The sequence below is a fragment of the Trachymyrmex septentrionalis genome, unplaced genomic scaffold (assembly GCF_001594115.1).
Source record: "Trachymyrmex septentrionalis isolate Tsep2-gDNA-1 unplaced genomic scaffold, Tsep1.0 scaffold60, whole genome shotgun sequence".
NCBI lineage: Eukaryota > Metazoa > Arthropoda > Insecta > Hymenoptera > Formicidae > Trachymyrmex > Trachymyrmex septentrionalis.
The window spans coordinates 4,823,572-4,837,809 of NW_017305779.1; the positions used below are offsets into that span (position 1 = coordinate 4,823,572).

A 14,238-nucleotide genomic window follows, 5' to 3' on the forward strand; every position below is an offset into this window, starting at 1 on the left:
CCACACATATCGTATAGTTACCGAAAATCTTCGAAAGAAAAAAAAACGTTAACGACTGAATCTCGGGATGGGAAAGGATGGAGGGGAAGGGTGAAGGATCGGTTGCTACGTTGGTCAAGCTTAAAACTAGCGCCTTCGATTCTTTACAGAATATTCAGTGGACGCGAAACAATTAAAGAGGAGACGACGAGTGTTCGCCTAAGAAGAGAATTTTTGGAGGAGGATGCTCGGCAGTTGGGGCTGGGAAGAAAAATTGGAGTTGGGAGAGGGTACAACAACCCCGACGCGAGAGAGACAAAGACGAGAGAGCCCAGACTCGACGCATCCTGTCCCCGACAGTCGGGTGCTGAGGTATGCACCTAGCCGGTGTCACCACCCTCCCAGCTACAGCTCGCCTTTCAACACGCAGCCTTCTCTCTATTGTACGGACTGTGAGTATACATTGTTAGGTTTATCGCGTAACGCACGCGTTATCCCGACGACACAAATATGTACGACGAAATACTACGCCAGTTCGATAACACTACTGGAAATATCGGCTTTAGTAATCGACAGTAATCATTTTCGATTACTTTCTATTGTTCGAATTATCTTTTGGTAGAAGAGGGGGTCGAAAAGTTTTTTTGTTATTCAAAGATAAATTGATCGTAAGATTACGCATTGTGTACACTACATGCTGAACTTTTCACAGATTCAATCAAATATTTGAGGGAAAATTTTGTTGTAAAAAATACTTATACGACATCGTTTTCAACAAATTTTTTTTCAACATAATATCAGGTATTGTCGAATATTATCATAAAATTAAAATTAAAATTTATTAATTAAATTGCAAATTATAAATATTTTAACTGTAGCATATATATATACGTTTTTTCTTACAAATAATGTTATTTTTCAGGATGTATACAGAGTGTCCCAAAATTTACGACAAAATACTATAGTAATAAAGTTCTCGAAAAATTAAGTGAAAAAATTATTTGTAATTGTTATTTTAGACAAAAAATTTTAAGATAATAAAGATTTGTAAATAACAGCTAGTTACATACAATGTAGATGGCTATCCATGAGTGTGATAGTATTACTGAGCGATGATAAGTGCACTTCAGCGCTTTCATTAATACTCGTAGGTAGTCATCTAGTCTGTAAAATTGACTATAAATCCTTATATTGTATCTTAGAAACTTAACCTCAGATTGCTTAAAGTAAAATGTACACATAACTTTTTACTTAATTTATCGAAAACTTTCTTTCTATAATATCGAATTTTTTGAGACGTTCTGTACATGTTGCCTCTTTTGTAATTAAAAAACTATTACATATGTGTATTCCTAAGAATATAATGCCAGCGATTTGTTTATCAACTTAATTAATTATCAACGGATCTCACGGAATTCTTGTCTTGTGCCTAATTTTAGGGTTTTAAATAAATCTGTAGTCTGATAATTAAAAATGTCGGAATAAGGACACGAACACTTGCGAAAGTTAAGTCGAGGTCGAATCTGATTATTTTTGTCTAGTTCGATTCCTGTTCGGGTAATTGATAATTTAAGCCAATTTGAATGTTTGCAGTTATTCTCAATATTATATCAAAAATGAAAGTGCGATTTTATCTATAAAAAAAGTTTATAAATGTAAGAAAAGAATCATTTGAAATATATACTTTTATTTTATTTTATTTGTTTTATTTTATATAATACACACTACTTTTTATTATTATTATAATTTTATTCTCTCTAATATTGCCATTAAACATTTGAATCCACATTTGAGATATTACTTTTGAGAACAAATTTCTCTTTATTTAATTGAAGGTTTATTGATAATAAACGATATTAACAACAGTTAATTTAAATCTTCAGAGCAGCGTGAGATGGTCAAGATGCTGACTGCTCATCCTGAGATGCACGAGAAGCGGGATGGCCTCGGCAGCGGGCAATATGGGACAGGCGGGGGTGGTGGCACTTCGATTGAGGAGAAACCAATTCCAGAACAACCACCCCCGCCTCCTGCACCTCCGCAACGAGACCCGTCTGATCCCACTATCAGCGCTAAAAAGCTTCCAAAGAAACGAAAATTCGATCCATCGGAACTTGAGGAGATGGATAAGATCAGCAATGTCACCAGCAACATCAACAATATGGTTCATATACGCGCGCCTGTTATGCCGCTTAGCCAGCCGGTTTTAGGACAACAATCCAGCGTACCAACTACCATCAGCCGAAAGTCGCCACAACAACAGGAGTCTGATTGTTATCAAGTATGTTGATAAATGGACGATCCTAACCGAAATTTTAGTGTTAGCGAAATAGTAATGTTAGTAGTAATCTTAGTTGATATTTGAGCTATATTATGAAAAAGTTATAAATATTACAGAAAATAAATAAATATATAACAATATGTAATATACATATATTTGTATATGTAGCAATTTAAGCAGAATATCAGGTTTTTTTATTATACAAAATAAAATTTCAATATATATGTACAGTTTTCTGTCTGCTAGTTTTATTATTTGTAAAATTAAGAATGCTGATATTTCTTTTATTAAATATAATTCTATGTTTTAAAATTTTCGTATTTTTATAAGAAACATTTCTATATCAAAAATATTAAATAAAATATATTTATTATATTTAACACATACAACAATTTATTTTAAATTATCTTTTATTCGAAAGTATGCGTTGTACATGAATTTTTTCCTTATGTTCAAGGTACCTTCAACTCATTCGGTAGTAGTGTTACCTCCTCAAAGCACAGCGGTGGATTATTCTCTCCGCGAGGAACCTTCACGTTCTCGTCCTCGGCTTGCTATTGATCTCAGTGAGTGGCGCGATCATAGAGTGTTAGCTTTAAGGGATTCATATTATTTCCCGGGTGTTATACGTAACGTTGTTCACGGTGAGATATTAATTGAGTTTGACGGCGAGAGGAAGCTAATGCGTTATAGTGACGTTCTGGGTGCAAGACGGTACGATGTGATAGGAGATGCAAGCCCGTCTTTGGGACAGGTGACTACGGATATGAGGGTTTGCATCAGATGTCCGACCTCGAGCAGTCATGTGGACGCGACAAAAGTGTTTGTAAAAGGGACAGTGAGTAGAGTATTAACGAAACCTTCTCGTTTTGTTGTGAAAATACCGCGGGAGGACGATCAGTGTGATAGTTATATTGTGAAACGTGCGGACTTGCGACTAGTACAACCTCCATGGGCGGACGAGTTAGAGGAAGGGTTGGAAGAATGTGATCCTACAAGAGAAAACATTGGTAACAAATCATTTATATAATTAATAAGATCATTAGTTTTCGAAAAGATAATTATAGCGTGGTAACGTTTGCTTTTTTGAAATTTATCAGAACATGGATATCGCAATATCACGGAAGCTCCGACAGCAGTGCCAATTTTGCATACTTCTCATCATACATCGCATATATCAAGTCACAATGATACGAGTTATTATAGAACGACCGGTACCAGTCCTCTTATGACTTTAGGCACTCCTGCGCATTCTGCCACGGCGTTAAGTAATGGTAGTCGGCCGTACGACGATTTAGAAAGCGAGGATGATTTAGACAGAGAAGATATTACATTTCCATCGGATGCAGGTTAGATAGAATATAAAATTTTCACTGTATCACGTACGACATTGTTTAAAAGATATATTGTTTCTGGTTACATGCGCGCAAACATGAAAGATTAAAAATTTATTTATATTTTAACAATAGATTATTTAAATATTGTTTAATATTTTTCTGAAAATGTACTCCCTCTATATCTATAAGAAAAGCTGAGGCTTTTAACAAGAGCAATTTAGTCAAAACAATAGTATAGTAATTCAAGTATATTCAACTGACAGATGCAAAATTGTCAGGGAGCAGCAAAAGAAGCAGTATGCAGAGCCGAGGAAGTACCAGTAGCCTAGTTGAACAACGTAGTATAACGCCTCGCTCTCAGGCAGCCACACCTCGGTATTAATTTATCAAATATAGTAGTTTTTTATAAGATAAATTGATTAATGCATATAATAATAGTGAAACTCTTAACTAATAATTGTACATAAATCTACTTTTATTGTTAAATAGATCTCAGGCGGCAACGCCACATAGGTATAAAAAGGGTGACATAGTGGTTACACCAAGTGGAATAAGAAAAAAATATAATGGGAAACAATGGCGTCGACTTTGTAGTAAAAAGGACTGTAATAAGGAAAGCCAGCGAAGAGGATACTGTTCTCGTCATCTTAGCCTTAAAGGGTCTGGTCTTAGAGGTCCAGCAAACACATTTCCTGGGTATGAACATCCATTTGCACTTGTATCGACGATTGCTTCTTCTCATTTTTATTATTTGGATTTCTGTTCTTTAAGGGACACAACATTACGATTTATTTACCCAGTTGCCTTGGGATTTGTTTTTGGTTTTTTCTTCCTGTCACAATTACGGTATTAATATTTTTTCACTCGAAATTCTTTGTTATGTGTGAAGAAGCAGGGAATGAAAACCAGCTTTTTTATTTGACAAGTGATTGTTTTACTAAATTATCTGATGTTTTAACGATCACTGATGTTGTAATTTTTTTTAATTTTCTTTTCGTTTACAGCGGTAAAATGGATGGCGAAGAAACATCAAGAGATTCCGATACCTCGCCAAATTATGTTGACAGAAGAATAACGGATAGATTCGACGAAACTGAAGCTGCTAATATGCTTGGTATATCCTTTATATTTCCAATAAAAAAACAAGAATTTTTCCAATAAAAAAAACAAGAATTTTTCTTTTACATTTTAAAAAGATTAAAGTTTTATTGAAGTATTATTATAGACCATTTTGAATAAAAGAATTGATCATGTATTACATTTAATTATACATTTATTACGATAATCTGTTTACTCTAAATTATATTTTGATATTCGATATTCTAAAATAATGTAAAATGTTTTTATATGGTAGTAACTTTCTATGGATTAAATGTATTATTACAGTGTCTTTGGGGAGCTCTAGATCGGCTACACCAGCTTTTTCGTCACCGACGGGTCAATCTTCTATATCTCCATGTATAAATCAGTCACCAGTGCCGCCGTTGGGACTCAATCAGAATAATGTATTTATGCCTATTTCGAGTCCCGCTCATCATGCGACTCCGCTGATCTCACCTGGCGCAAAATGGAAGCATTCACCTACACAATCGAACTTTTTGGTTCAGTATCCGCAACAAGTAATAAAGCCCGAGCCGAATCGAGTAGATAGAAATCGACCGATTCCAATAACTGGTGCTATTCCCACCAGTTTAGGGACAAGTGTGATAAGAATCTCCCCAGTGAGTCGCAGTATGCAACCCGGACAGAATCCGACTCTGTCGTGGTCGGAACAAAGTCCACCACCGACGAGACATCCCTCAGTCGTTACATCGATCGCACAGCAACAGCAAAACATAATCTTGCAACACGCGCTAACGTCCACCAACGATTTTCCCAATCAGACCGAGATGTCCGAACAGAATTCACAGTTAATAAAACCACCGCTCTCACCTCACATGCCTCTGCCCGCTATCCCGGTGCCGCAGAACTTGACACTTGTACACAAATCACTGGAACAACCAGTCGATTATGCGCAGTCGCCACAGTCCCAAGGCCAACCGATCTACGTGATGCAGCATGAAAAAAAGTACCTCGTGATAAAGAACAGCATGGACATGTCGGCGCCAACGGGTGCGCATATAAGCAATCAAGATGACAAATATCGACAGAATTTAATCAACCATCCGGGCCAACTACCGGTCTCTACTTTGCATCAAGTTCAGTGTCAACAACCACCTCAATCACCCGCAGTTTCATCCGTCCACATTGATAAACTGTCTGTTTTGCAGCAACCTGTAAGTTGACACGGTACATATAATGAATTAATGTAAATTAGAAAAAAAATACATTTATAGTTAAGCAATAAAATAGCATTAAATTTTTTACTGTGTCCCAATTCGATTTGCAATGGTGGGGGATCCAGATTAATAGAAGTTAGTTAGGTATATTAAAGAAAAACAAGAGCGTAATACAAAGTCCACATATGTTGCATAAGTGTACATAAGTTGATTTTACTGTTTGCAATTAGGTGAATAAAGTGAATACACATACAAACGTGCATATGGACATGCAAAGAAGTCAGCCGCCACCTACAAGTGCTGTAATGACATCCACTACAGAAGCATCTAATCTGTCTACTCCGACAAGCGTCTTCCAACATGTAATTGTTCAGCCAGGACATTTGGTCCAAATTCCAAAAACTCAATCTTCTAGAGAAGAGAATGCAAAAAATAATGGAATTCTCTGTAAGTTTCATGTTATAATATAAATGCATTATTCGAATATAAACAGCCCTTATATTTTGTATCTCCATTATTATAAAAATTTTTCTTCGAGTTCAATAATTAATTTTTTGTAAAGTGTTTTAAGCGTTTAAAAGTTCACATACTACATTATTTCGTCTTATTTTTTTCTCATTTTGCTATCCCGTAATTGTTTGTGATGACAAAATCTTAATGTCATAATATGTCGAATCGGTGATACAAGAAAATTTGACTAAACGGTAAGGCTTTCACAGATGGCAGCCATGAAGTTTCTCCTGCATACCAGCCTCATCCCCCATCATTACTGAACAATGTGCACAACTGGAAAAAAGGTTTGAGTTCTGACTGCCAACTGAAATGTATCAAGCCTATGGAATTGCTGTAGGTTGCAGTTTGTCAATGGTACATAACAGAACAACATTTGTTTGTTATGTTCAAGTTAAAAGCACAGAGGTTTAATTATATTTTAAAATATTTACATGACCATATGTTTACGTATGTTTACATAGTTGGCAACTTTCCCTTTCTTTTTTTTTTACTTCTTTAGGCCTTTATGCATTTATTTTGTGTGTTCTAGTGTAATAATGTATTTTTTACGTTATTGCATCAATATAAAAAAAATTTTATTTGTTTAAAATTATACTGCTATTCTGCACATATATTATTCATGTTTATATATTGCAGATGTTCTTTTTAATATGAGATACTTTTAATTGTGCAATTTTTTCCCGTGTACCATTGCCAACCTTGCAGCTGACGCAATCAATTAACAAACTTTATCCTTTCTTAATTTTTCATTTTATTTAACATACATAAATAAGATTTTTCTACAAAAGCTTTGATGCTGGGGAAGGCTATTCTCTAATGTTGGATCCAAAGTTTATATAGATTTTTAAAATGTGAAGACATTTTTATATGTAGATAATATTTTTAATTGATATGTAGATAATGTTTTTAAATGATAATTACATATTGTTTAAAATTTTTTATTATTTTGATTCGAAGATCTCATTTTAACCAAATATATTCTATAATATATTGTTTTAAAGTATATTGTGTAGAATGTATAAATAATATATTGTTCCAATGGCATCGATTGATAATCACGATTTTTTTTGTACAAATATTTACTTTATTCTGAAATCACGATTTTAGACATATTTTAGACATATATTTATGTTACAGTTGCTATATTCTATTTAATATTGTAAATTAATTTAATATTGTAAATGAATAATCTTCAAAAATAGTAACATTGGCTTCCCGTTATTCATTACTGATCCTTAGTTTAAAATACTAACACTTCAATTCTTTTTATTAATCCACTAATTCACATTGCTTCTCTTGGATATAGCAGCGAAAACATTTTTATAAAAAGTTTATAATATTACTTTATCCGCTGCTATTCCCATATCAATACTAACCACACTCATTGCAACTAACCCACTAACTTCATTGCAGCTTTTTCCTGGCAGACGACAGTTCTGGAACACTCAGAGGTGAGCCCTCCTCCTTCTGCTCTGAGTCCACCCCTGAGTGCACCTCCAATACCAATAAGTATGAGCACACCTGCTGAAGATGGCCCTGGTACTGGTTCAGATCCCATAACACCTGCCGAAGAAGAGGATGATGATGTTTTTGAAGCAGAACCAACTCCACCTGCAGAAGTGGAAGCTAACGCTAATAAAAGACGTAGCCAATCACTCAGTTCTTTGCAACCGCAGACTCCATTGAAAGTAAGTTTAATGAATTATTATGTGCTTTAACTATTTAATTGATATTATAATGAAATGAATCAGTTTATATTAATTATAATAATAAAAATATGTCTGATAATATTAATATTGATAATGATCAAATTGCATTAATAATGTTAATATAATAAGAATAAATTTAATAAAATCTTTATTATGTACATATTTTCACACATTAATTACAGGCTAAAGACAGAATACGTCGACCTATGAATGCATTTATGATTTTTTCAAAACGGCATCGTGCCGTTGTGCATCAACGTCACCCAAATCAAGATAATCGTACAGTATCCAAAATATTGGGAGAATGGTGGTATGCTTTGGGATCAGAGGAAAAACAAAAGTACCATGAGCTTGCTTCAGAAGTGAAAGAAGCACACTTTAAGGCACATCCGGACTGGAAATGGTGCAGTAAGGATAGACGGAAGTCATCGACGACTAGCTTTAAGGGAAGCGAAACAGGAAGAACAAAGTTGAACAGTACGGGAGAAGAAACAGATCTTTTGCAGGGTTCTTCATCAGAGGATCCAATAACAATTATATCTGCCGATGAAGTATCTACTCCAATTACTACCACATGTAATGAAACTTCTACTAACGTTGAGGTAAAGAGATTTTGCGATAGTATAAAATAGCACAAATAATGTTGTAACATAAAAAATAAGTAGAGCATTTAAAAGAGTTATTTTTCAAGATTTTCCTATTTACTTTGAATATCTGCTAAAAAAAAAAGATATTTGGCTTATCGACAAAATTATTGGCAGATTATGAACCAGTCACACACGCAACATAGGATCTCGGAGATTCCTTTGCAAATCGAAAATACAGAGAGCGACAGCAAGCAGGACGATGATGCAAATGGATCAGATGACGATCAAATGGTTATTTGTGAAGATCCTCAGCCGGAAATAGATTTAAAATGTAAAGATAAATTGACAGACAGTGATAATGACGCGCAAGATGAGGATGCAGAGAAAATATGTTATAATCAATCACAGTTCTCGGCTGTAAGCGGTTCAAAGAGGGAAGTCATCAATGTTAAACAAGAAATAACGTGCAGGCCTAAACCGATAAAAGGTATTTCTTCTAAGCCATCAACGAATGTAACGTTTGGCTGATACGTTACATAAATATGTTTTAACAATATAAATCTTGATGTTTATTTAGCACGGATACCCTCAACAGGTATAGAATCTACAACAAAATATCATCATACTTCCATGGATAAAGGCAGTACTGTATCAGTTTTATCGAGTACGTATCCTTATCACAGTCCTGTCAATCCAACAGGAGTGTCAGGGTTCCAACCTACTGGTGGCGCTTTCATAACTATGCCGATATCGCCGAAAATTATTAAACCAGAACCGGTAAAGAGCGAGCAGCAGTATAGCACACAGTACAGTGTAAATAATCTCGTGAGCATCCACACTGAGAACGGACGAAACATGCCTAAATTTACATCAGCTCCGGTATTACACACTGTAAGTATTAGATGAGTAGACACTTTAGCATACATTTCTTGCGATTTGTTTGAAGGTATTCGTCGCAAATATTGCACGAACAAATATCGCATCCGTGTTATTGGGAGTATAATTATTATTCTACGTACTGACAAGCCCATGTTTCCTAGTGACTGTATCGAAATTGCTTCATCGTAGTTATTTGCTTAAGAAAATAGTGCACACGTTTTATCCGATAGTTTCGAATAAAAGATTTCTAGACGAACTCGAAGATTAAGTAACAGGTTTAACGGTACTAACAGATTGGATCAAAACCTATGATGGCGCTGTTGAAACAACAGCAGCCGTTGCAGTCTTTAGGCACTACTCTTCGCCCCCTTACTTCAACTGTCCCTTATCAACCACCGCTCACTCTAACATTGCTCGATAACGATTTGGTGGCTGTTTCCAAACCGCAGCAGGGATCGCAGTACCTTAACCCGACGCCGCCGCACTCCAGGATGTATGGTGGTTTCCAGATACCCAACACTGGTGAGTGTACAAAAATTATTGTTCTTTTCTCAAGTTTCCTCTATATTGTAATATAACGTAAATAATATATCTGCGTTCTATATACAGACGCTGGTAGCCGCAATAATTCGATATCCGTGCAGAGTTTGGTTTCGAATAATAAGATGGAAATTCAAAGCGTAATTGTGAGCAAACCTTATCCTGCAACGTTATCGACAATCTCCACTACATCGACTTATCGAGGGATTGGCCATTCTATTGCTCGCCTCGCGGAATCCGAGAACAATAATGACAGTCAATTGGCTACGAATCACACTCAGTTTTATGGTAATCTTTCTGCGAATTTATTAACTTTTATATATCGTAATATACGAACGCTCTTAATTAACTTTTGTTTTTATTTATTAGTCAGTAATATAAAAGCTGAAGATAGAAAGGGTACAGTAAACATTGCTCTTCCCGCAACAAATGAGATACATAAGCAACCATCAACGCCTCATACGCCGCATACACCTCAAAGTAATCACGGAAACGGTGATCTGTCATCGAATAAATCATATACATTCGATGAAGGACAAAGTAATGACCTAGGGCCAAGCAAGGGTCCATTTATGCTTGCTCCGACTCCGGCACAGCTTGGTCGAGCGCCACTTCAAAGGAGACAATCAATGGGTACTTGATAACATAGAATTATACCCAGATAACAGCATGCATGTCCAAAATTGGAATTGGAACAATAAGATGTCTTAAAGATTTTTCAACATGCATGCTGTCTGGGTAGTTTGTTATTTTGACATTATTGCAAAAGCAATAAATGTACATGTGGCTGTGTTCCAAAATTTATTATCAATGCTGAAAATTTATAGTTCACGTAACATAAACTAACAGTGAATTTTTTAGAATACAGCTTATTATATGTTGTATTGAATTATATTTCATAACTACAGAGAGTTTAAAAAATTAATTTTTTCTTAATGGAAACTCTCTTGAGAGAAATTATTTAATGTAATTTCTTAATATTTTAAATGTAAATTTCTTTATAATTAAATCTCAAATAAAAATTTTGTTAAAACAAAATCTATTTAAGAAATTACGTAAAAAGCATAGTTTTGTTAGTTATTTATCTTTTTGCGAATCGTAAAAGCTTTGTTTTTCTTATATTTGAGGCTCCTGAATAATTATCACAGCTATATTAAATTGTGACAGAAGCGAGAAATGACGAGTTAATTTTTATTATGTGCTATTTGTAAATAAAGACAATTTGGATAAAACGAAATGATCAGATTGCTTTAAAACAATTGTAAAAATGGACTTAAACTGTCCTTATCTCTTTCTCTCCCCCAATAATCAGTAAATAATTATAAAAAGAGATATAAGGCACGTAAAGTATTTAAATCAATGCGCATGTGTAGCCTATTTTCACTTACACATGTCTTGTATCTTTATGTTTATTTACTAATTATTATTTTGTAGGAGAGATAAGCATATGATTTTTGTCCATTTTCTCAAATATTTTAAAATGATCTCATTTTGTTTTATTCAAATTGTCTTTATTTACTAATGAATACGTAACAAAAATTAACGTGTCATTTTTTATTTCTAATATTATAATTCAATATGACTGTGGTGAGACTACTCAAGAGTCTTAATTATATAAATGCTCAGGCATTTTTTTTAGGAAAAATCGACTAAAATGAAAAACTAAAATGTGTTGAAATTGATTAAAAAATGATTTGTAGTTTGACTGATAATTTTTATATTTTTGTCTATGAATTTTTATGAACCAATTTGACACTAAACTGTTTGTCCTTTTTTCCTTCCTTTATGGCTCCTCTTCCATACTTTTTATTTAACAGCAGTGCCTCCCGCATCAACTGCAGGAGACCATGGGCCAATGGTAACATCTCAACATTGTGATAATCGATCACAAATAAATACATCTCAAACGACAGAGCAAACGCAACAACAGAATTTTACAGAATCGCATACTTCTCCTTCTCCCTCTACTAAGAAGGGTTCCTTCTTCAAGAAAAACGTGGAGGATGGTATGGACAGGTACTATCAATATATTTTTTTAATCTCTTTACTATATTATAACTGGTATAATAATGAAAGATTTTATAAATATATTAGACTAACTTGATGTATTTATCGAATAAAATTACAGAGTTCTCGAACAAGTGAACTTCCAAGAAAAATTCTCATCGTTGCCAGAATTCAAACCGGAGGATATACAAAGATTACAAAGTCCGAATGCGATCAGTATAAATACTCCGATCAGTATAAATACTCCGGGTTCAGCTAGCCATAACAGTGCAGCTATGTTACATCCGCAAACACGTATACACACCTATAGTCGAAAGAAACCCATACAAGTAGTACCTCATAGGCCCACAGGTAAATAATTATACTAAATAATCTATATACAATTTTAATTAGGTTTGAGTAATAATGTTCGTGATATTATATATATCATATATATATTTTTTTTTTCTACAGTAAATGAGGAAGAGATCGAGTCGGATACACCGATATCAGCTACTCCGAAGTCTGCTTCGAATGTTAAGCTGACAGGCACCACGTTCTTCGGCCCAGATTTCAATGTCGATGCTTATAGAGCCAACAGCGATCTAATGGATGTCGATGCCAGTTCTCCGCGTACGCCAAAAACCCCTGGGAGCAGTGCTGGAAATACCGTGCTGGGAATCGGTCGAAGTGACAACGAGCGTGGCCATAGGAAGATACTGGAGCAACGCAGACAATTGGTCATGCAATTGTTTCAAGAGCATGGTTACTTCCCAACTGCGCAAGCGACTACCTCGTTTCAACTTGAGCATGTGGATATATTTCCTACCAAGACTAGTTTGCAACTAAAGATTCGAGAGGTGAGGCAAAAATTGAAAGCCAATTCGACGCCGAGTGCTAACAGTCTTGTTAGTCCGTTACCGGTCTCTGAATCTTCTCCTATTGTAACTGGTAAGTATAAAAAATTTTATTGCGTCTTATAAGATTTTTCTTATATTGAAATTTTTTAAAAGCAGCTTACCAATACAAAATATAAATAAAAGGGAGCATTCAGCCACAATACTAGATGTCTTAAGCGAAAGTCATATATTTAAAATTATAATATAATAGACGTTTCGGTCAAGATTTGACCATCATCAGTACATACAAAAATAAAGATGTCAAAATTAAAAAACATAAAATTAATAAAGATGTCAAAAATAAAATAATAAAATTAAACAATAAAAGCTAGTCAGAGAAAATTGTAAATATGAATTGATTGATACTAAATATTTCTTCAGGTCCAACTGCTCCTCCAACATCGATTGGAGCTCCACATTCACTGCCTGTAAGCAGTAGTGGTAGCTAGCACCCACGTGCCAACTGTGATACTGTGCATCCCCTTACTCCGCAACACGAATACATCATTATTCTTTGAAGAGCGAAGTGTTTACTAGAAAAAAGTTAAAGTGTACACTCTCTTTGAGATTTATAAAGTACTGCGAAAGGCTTTAGTGCAATTTTAAATTACGATAAAGTCTAGTGCGGATGACTTTAGCGGGCATACTGAGACGTGTCGATATATAAATGTCAATAATGATCGACTTTGTATATAATATTGAGTTACTAACAGTTTGGAGATGCTCTCTTGGAGTGTGTGTTTGGATCTTTGTGTTCGATCGTCATTGAACAATAAAAAAAAATGACGATAATTGCGAATATTCAATAGATAAGTCGCGATATTTCACGGTAATTTATGTTTTTGCGTGCAAATTTTACATTATATGAATCCCGTTGTATTATATACCACATAATAATTACGCAGTAACTATGTGGTAAGAATATAATAAGCAATATATAAGCTTGATTGTATGTTGAAACCTGCCATGAGATAAAAACTTTCTTCTTTGAAACAAAGACAATACTACATTGCACTATAGATTCGAAGATGATTGAAAAAATTAGTATGATAATTCAAATATGATATTATTTTTGAAATTGTAATTTGCATTTTACTGCGCAGTCTTGAGTGTGCAATTGATATTTGTACATCAACACGTCCTGCGTAATTCATGAAAGGCCTAAGCTATTGTTAAATATTGTTGAAGAAAAAGTCGGAAAAAGAGGGACAGAAAGAAAAGAGAGAGAGAGAGAGAGAGAGAGAGAGAG

At 34.6% G+C, this 14,238-nt stretch overlaps 1 protein-coding gene across 11 annotated transcripts in view; it reads left to right on the forward strand.

Moving 5' to 3' along the window:
- The window catches only part of LOC108752592 (putative transcription factor capicua), a 60,880-nt gene extending 46,685 nt beyond the window's left edge, over nucleotides 1-14,195 (forward strand). For 6 of the 11 annotated variants that reach the window (XM_018493518.1, XM_018493520.1, XM_018493521.1 and 3 more), the window contains exons 2-22: nucleotides 150-431; nucleotides 1,863-2,260; nucleotides 2,718-3,270; nucleotides 3,361-3,609; nucleotides 3,861-3,972; nucleotides 4,087-4,293; nucleotides 4,602-4,711; nucleotides 4,984-5,873; nucleotides 6,107-6,323; nucleotides 6,596-6,673; nucleotides 7,803-8,077; nucleotides 8,281-8,700; nucleotides 8,860-9,172; nucleotides 9,263-9,576; nucleotides 9,858-10,086; nucleotides 10,174-10,392; nucleotides 10,474-10,737; nucleotides 11,922-12,120; nucleotides 12,233-12,462; nucleotides 12,565-13,041; nucleotides 13,371-14,195. In XM_018493518.1, the coding sequence (XP_018349020.1) occupies nucleotides 1,874-2,260; nucleotides 2,718-3,270; nucleotides 3,361-3,609; nucleotides 3,861-3,972; nucleotides 4,087-4,293; nucleotides 4,602-4,711; nucleotides 4,984-5,873; nucleotides 6,107-6,323; nucleotides 6,596-6,673; nucleotides 7,803-8,077; nucleotides 8,281-8,700; nucleotides 8,860-9,172; nucleotides 9,263-9,576; nucleotides 9,858-10,086; nucleotides 10,174-10,392; nucleotides 10,474-10,737; nucleotides 11,922-12,120; nucleotides 12,233-12,462; nucleotides 12,565-13,041; nucleotides 13,371-13,438 (5,811 nt within the window). In that variant the 5' untranslated portion in view covers nucleotides 150-431; nucleotides 1,863-1,873 and the 3' untranslated portion in view covers nucleotides 13,439-14,195. The remainder of the gene's footprint in view (nucleotides 1-149; nucleotides 432-1,862; nucleotides 2,261-2,717; nucleotides 3,271-3,360; nucleotides 3,610-3,860; nucleotides 3,973-4,086; nucleotides 4,294-4,601; nucleotides 4,712-4,983; nucleotides 5,874-6,106; nucleotides 6,324-6,595; nucleotides 6,674-7,802; nucleotides 8,078-8,280; nucleotides 8,701-8,859; nucleotides 9,173-9,262; nucleotides 9,577-9,857; nucleotides 10,087-10,173; nucleotides 10,393-10,473; nucleotides 10,738-11,921; nucleotides 12,121-12,232; nucleotides 12,463-12,564; nucleotides 13,042-13,370) is intronic. The other 5 variants (XM_018493525.1, XM_018493529.1, XM_018493527.1 and 2 more) reach the window with 5 other exon arrangements.
- The last annotated feature ends 43 nt before the right edge of the window (nucleotides 14,196-14,238 follow it).